Genomic DNA, 6,000 nt, shown 5'->3' with positions numbered 1-6,000 from the left:
TACTACTGCTACTACTACTCCAACTGCAACTACTACTACTGCTATTACCACTGCCAATACTACTGCTGCTATTGCTCCTGCTACTTCAACTACTGCTTCTACTACTCTTGCTACTGCTACTACTGCTCCTGCTACTTCAACTACTGCTACTACAACTTCTGCTGCTACTGCTACTGCTACTACTGCTACCATTACTGCTGCTATGACTACTACTTATGCTGCTACTATTACTGCTACTACTACTGCTACTGCTACTGCTACTACTACTACTACTACTACTAGTACTACTACTACTTATGCTGCTACTACTACTGCTACCACTACTATTTCTGCTACTGCTACTACTGCTACTACTACTACTTCTGCTACTGCTACTGCTACTTCTGCTACTACTACTGCTACTACTACTACTGCTACTGCTACTGCTACTGCTACTGCTACTACTACTATTACTACTACTACTATTACTAATACTACTGCTACTACTACTCCTACAACTACTACGACTGCTACTACTACCTCTTCTGCTGCTACTGCTACTATTATGTGCTATATTCTTGACAGTCAGTGATGCTGTCATTCGAAGCTGTGACTGTGTGGGAAACATAACAACAACACACAGTGACTTGGTTGGTAAAGTCACCCCTGTTCTGCCAACTGGCTTGACATACTCCCAGCCTACCCTGCTCCGTGAATCTTTAACAGTGTCAGTCTACTGGTCAGAGACCGAGAACATGGAGGGAGCTGGAGGGGTGGGTGCTTGGCCATGGTGTGACGCAAGAGTAAAGTGTGTGTGTGTACTGTATGTGTGTGTGTGGTGATGGGTGGAGAGAGGGAGACCGGCTGTATGGGGAGATAAGACTAGGGCCTGCCTTCCTCTCCTCCCTGGGATAGGTGACACAAAGAGAGAGAGAGAGACTAAGTGAGAGAAAGAGAGAGAGAGACCGATACAGAGAGACTAAGTGAGAGAAAGGACACCACCACCATCCTCTCTTTACCCGCCATCTCACCCCACCTGACCCAGCCTCACCCTATCCCCATGGAGGTAGCTGAGTGGTAAGACTACCCTGAGGGTGACTGACGATCTGCATGAAATAGGATCAGTGTGTGGATGGCAGTGTCCCAAATGGCATCCTATCCCCTATATAGTGCACTACTTTTGGTTATAGGGTCACACACTGCCAAGCTTCATAGTCATATTTAATAACTGCCGCTTTGAAAATGAATTAACATTATTTGAAACATAGAGGGTTATTTTCTTCTCTCAGTCACAGCAGGTGAGCTGGGATGCTGGGACCCTGGGACATAAGGATTTTTAAGCCTTGAGACAATTGAGACATGGATTGTGTATGTGTGCCATTCAGAGGGTGAATGGGCAAGACAAAAGATTTAAGTGCCTTTGAACAGGGTATGGTAGAACAGGCGCACCAGTTTGTGTAAAGAACTGCAACGCTGCTGGGTTTTTCACACTCAACAGTTTCCAGCGTGTACCAAGAATGGTCCACCACTCAAAGGACATCCAGCCAACTTGACACAACTGTGGGAAGCATTAGAGTCAACATCCAGCATCCCTGTGGAATGCTTTCGACACCTTGAAGAGTCCCTGCCCTGACAAATAGAGACTGCAACTCAATATTAGAAAGGTGTTCCACAGGGATGCTGTGACACAGAGAAAAGAAAATGACCCTCTATGTTTCAAATCCTGTGAATTAATTTTAAAGTGGCAGTTATTAAATATGACTATGAAGCTTAGCAGACTGTGCCACTATCATTTAAACAGTAATGAAGCCTTTGGATCGTTATAGCAGGCGCTAACTTTGCTAGTTGGAGATAGTTCTGCCATGATCCTTCTGAGAGCCTTGTTACCTAGGAAACAGCGAACTGCTCATATTCAAGCGAAACTCGTTCAAAAGACCTGCATTTAATCGCCTGTAAGACTCCTACGCCTGACATACGATATAAGCCACGCTCACTGGACCTCAATACAGCAGAACCATGACAAACTAGTCTGGTTAGGACCACATCACATGTATTTCTCACTCTCTGTCTACAGAGGGACAGTCGGGGGTGTGACCGGGCGTCATAAAGGGACAGTCGGGAGTGTGACCGGGCGTCATAGAGGGACAGTAGGGGGTGTGACCGGGCGTCATAGAGGGACAGTAGGGGGTGTGACCGGGTGTCATAGAGGGACAGTAGGGGGTGTGACCGGGCGTCATAGAGGGACAGTAGGGGGTGTGACCGGGCGTCATAAAGGGACAGTCGGGAGTGTGACCGGGCTTCATAGAGGGACAGTAGGGGGTGTGACCGGGCGTCATAGAGGGACAGTAGGGGGTGTGACCGGGCGTCATAAAGGGACAGTGGGTGGTGTGACCGGGCGTCATAGAGGGACAGTAGGGGGTGTGACCGGGCGTCATAGAGGGACAGTAGGGGGTGTGACCGGGCGTCATAAAGGGACAGTCGGGGGTGTGACCGGGCGTCATAGAGGGACAGTAGGGGGTGTGACCGGGCGTCATAGAGGGACAGTAGGGGGTGTGACCGGGCGTCATAAAGGGACAGTAGGGGGTGTGACCGGGCGTCATAGAGGGACAGTAGGGGGTGTGACCGGGCGTCATAGAGGGACAGTAGGGGGTGTGACCGGGCGTCATAAAGGGACAGTCGGGGGTGTGCCCGGGCGTCATAGAGAGACAGTAGGGGGTGTGACCGGGCGTCATAGAGGGACAGTAGGGGGTGTGACCGGGCGTCATAGAGGGACAGTAGGGGGTGTGACCGGGCGTCATAGAGGGACAGTAGGGTGTGTGTGACCGGGCGTCATAGAGGGACAGTAGGGGGTGTGACCGGCGTCATAGAGAGACAGTAGGGGGTGTGACCGGGCGTCATAGAGGGACAGTAGGGGGTGTGACCGGGTGTCATAGAGGGACAGTAGGGGGTGTGACCGGGCGTCATAGAGGGACATTAGGGGGTGTGACCGGGCGTCATAGAGAGACAGTAGGGGGTGTGACCGGGCGTCATAGAGGGACAGTAGGGGGTGTGACCGGGTGTCATAGAGGGACAGTAGGGGGTGTGACCGGGCGTCATAGAGGGACATTAGGGGGTGTGACCGGGCGTCATAGAGGGACAGTTGGGGGTGTGACTGGGCGTCATAGAGGGACAGTAGGGGGTGTGACCGGGTGTCATAGAGGGACAGTACGGGGTGTGACTGGGTGTCATAGAGGGACAGTAGGGGGTGTGACCGGGTGTCATAGAGGGACAGTAGGGGGTGTGACCGGGCGTCATAGAGGGACAGTAGGGGGTGTGACCGGGTGTCATAGAGGGACAGTAGGGGGTGTGACCGGGTGTCATAGAGGGACAGTAGGGGGTGTGACCGGGTGTCATAGAGGAACAGTAGGTGCTGTAATGTGACTCACGGATGCACTCTGGTTGGGAGCCGCTCCAGGTAAGGTCAGCCTGACACAGCCGGGTGGTGGAGCCCTGGAGCAGGTGACCCGGCTGGCACTGGAACGCCACCATGCTGCCCACCTGTGTTAGAGTAGAAACACACAGGTGAGTGCACCCGCATTTACAATAGGGACAGAAGTATAGAAACACACACACCACTTGGTTAGGATCTACAGTATGTAGTTATAGTACCAATGACATAAAGAGTAGTTTACACTTTTACATTCACACTAATCTCAGATGTTTATAATGATTAAAAAGAGACTTGGAATAGCAGTGCTTTCATTCAAAGGCCAGTTTGATATCAAATGTTGATTTTGATATCAATCTTGATTTTGATATCAAACAAAGGCTGTGTGGACAGATGTACACGTCAAATATTGAATCCCTGTGAAAGGTTTTATTTAAACAGCATAAAGTTACATCAAACAACACGTTCCCTGGTTCTTTTCTGTCTGTCTGTCTGCTCGCCTGTCTGTCTTTTCACAGAGCGACATATCAGGTAAGCTCTTGTCAGCTCTTTTCAGCTCTCTCAGCCTTCCCCTGCTTTGCTTGCATTTGTGCATGTGTGTGTATGTCCATGCGCAAATCTGTGTGTGTGTGTGTCTGTGTGCTCATCTCAGTGTGTGTGTGTGTGTAGAAGAATGTGTGTGTATGTGAATGCGAAAATCTGTGTGTGTGTCTGTGTGCTCATCTGTGTGTGTGTGACATTAAACCAAGTGACAGTCAGGGGAGTGAAATATGAAAACGTGTCATGGAATGACACAGTGGCTTCACACATTAATTGATTAACACGTCGTCCCCGGGACTGGAACATGGTCTAACGAGTAATAGACACAGGGCCTTATCTCTGGAATACAATATCTCCTTCACTCTACTTCAATATCATTAGGCCGCAGCCAGCAAGGCCTCCTCTCCCCCTCCCTCCCTCCCTCCCTCCCTCCCTCCCTCCCTCCCTCCCTCCCTCCCTCCCTCCCTCCCTCCCTCCCTCCCTCCCTCCCTCCCTCCCTCCCTCCCTCCCTCCCTCCCTCCCTCCCTCCCTCCCTCCCTCCCTCCCTCCCTCCCTGTCTCCCTGTCTCCCTCCCTCCCTCCCTCCCTCTCTCCCTCCCTGTCTCCCTCCCTGTCTCCCTCCCTCCCTGTCTCCCTCCCTGTCTCCCTCCCTGTCTCCCTCCCTCCCTCTCTGTCTCCCTCTCTGTCTCTCTCTCTGTCTCTCTCTCTGTCTCTCTCTCTCTATATATATATATATATATATATATTCAAATGAGACAAATGATTAATGGGTGTGAAAAGCCTGATATTTCATTGTTCTCTCTGAAGCCTGGGCATGACTTGACCCCAAACTTTACATTAAGGCTTGAATTCTTAATGCCAGTGCATTTGGGCAAGAACCCTCACCCGTTCTCCTCCTCCTTCCTCACACTCCTCCTCCTCCCTCTCCCTCCTTGTCCCCTGGATTTTTTCCCCGTAAAGTTATTTCATGGCAAGAGCCCTAACACACTTCTCCTCCCCCTTCCTCTCTCCTCCTCCTCCTCCCTTTCACTCCATGTCCCCTAGCGAAAATATTTGTAAACTTAATTCACGCTGCAAAAAGCAGCAGTTCTTTTCCATGTCTTAACTTAATGAGGAGGAGCTACTGAAATAGCAGGGAGGGATAACTGTCCCCCTCTCACCTCCCCTTCTGTCATCTGTGTGTTATTTTTTGTGTGTTGATTTTTACGGTGGAATAGTAACTCTGCATGTATCATGTATTTATCCCACCAACGTAACTCTGAACACAGTATAATGCACTAGTGTTTACAGGTACGTCTAGAATAGATTGGTCATTTCGTACATTCTGCCCTACATGCATTCTATCTAATACACTGTGTATGATGCAACAGCACCACAGGCGAGAAGGTGAACACTGTGGTGTCTTTGCCTACATTCTGCTCTTCACTTTTATGCCATTTGATATTTGCTAACTTTCTTTTTGATTCCAAATTAGAGGCAAGCAAATGAGCAGCAAATGTGCAGCAAATGTGTCTCCCTTTTCCCAAACAAATCAATGAGATTTGCGGTACAGTTTTACCCTGTTTATCACTCCTAGCAACGTAAACACAGCTCTGTTGGTGGGGGAAAGTCGTAGCGTTTTAAGGCTCATTAGGGACATGAAACGGAGGGAGGACTGCTCGTGTTCGCAGTTCATGCTGTGTAGACACCCTAGGACTCCAGCATAGTAAGAAGCAAACACACACACACACACACACACACACACACACACACACACACACACACACACACACACACACACACACACACACACACACACACACACACACACACACACACACACACACACACACACACACACACACATAAATAAAACACAAAGGAAAATGAAACCTTGTAAACACAAACATAGTTTCTATTCTCAGCAGCTATCCTGTTTTCTGGTTGGCTGGTGATATTTCTAAAACAGTAATGGACAACACGGTAAGGTGTTTCATAGCTTTTTTTTGTTCTTTAACATTCCTGTGAAATATCCACAATCACCATCCTTATCACCATGATTGACATGACATCATC

At 49.4% G+C, this 6,000-nt stretch overlaps 1 protein-coding gene across 3 annotated transcripts in view; it reads right to left on the bottom strand.

Annotated features, from left to right (window-relative positions):
* Window positions 1–6,000, bottom strand: part of LOC109904406 (CUB and sushi domain-containing protein 3) — a 657,725-nt gene that overhangs the window by 17,275 nt on the left and 634,450 nt on the right. For all 3 annotated transcript variants that reach the window (XR_004202892.1, XM_031788837.1, XM_031788836.1), the window contains one exon: window positions 3,405–3,516. Coding sequence is in view for 2 of the 3 variants with exons in the window: in XM_031788837.1 (XP_031644697.1) it covers window positions 3,405–3,516 (112 nt within the window). In the remaining variant the exon portion in view is untranslated. The remainder of the gene's footprint in view (window positions 1–3,404; window positions 3,517–6,000) is intronic.

The sequence above is a fragment of the Oncorhynchus kisutch genome, linkage group LG14, assembly GCF_002021735.2.
Source record: "Oncorhynchus kisutch isolate 150728-3 linkage group LG14, Okis_V2, whole genome shotgun sequence".
Classification (NCBI taxonomy): Eukaryota; Metazoa; Chordata; class Actinopteri; order Salmoniformes; family Salmonidae; genus Oncorhynchus; species Oncorhynchus kisutch.
This window is presented reverse-complemented; position numbering and strand designations above follow the sequence as displayed.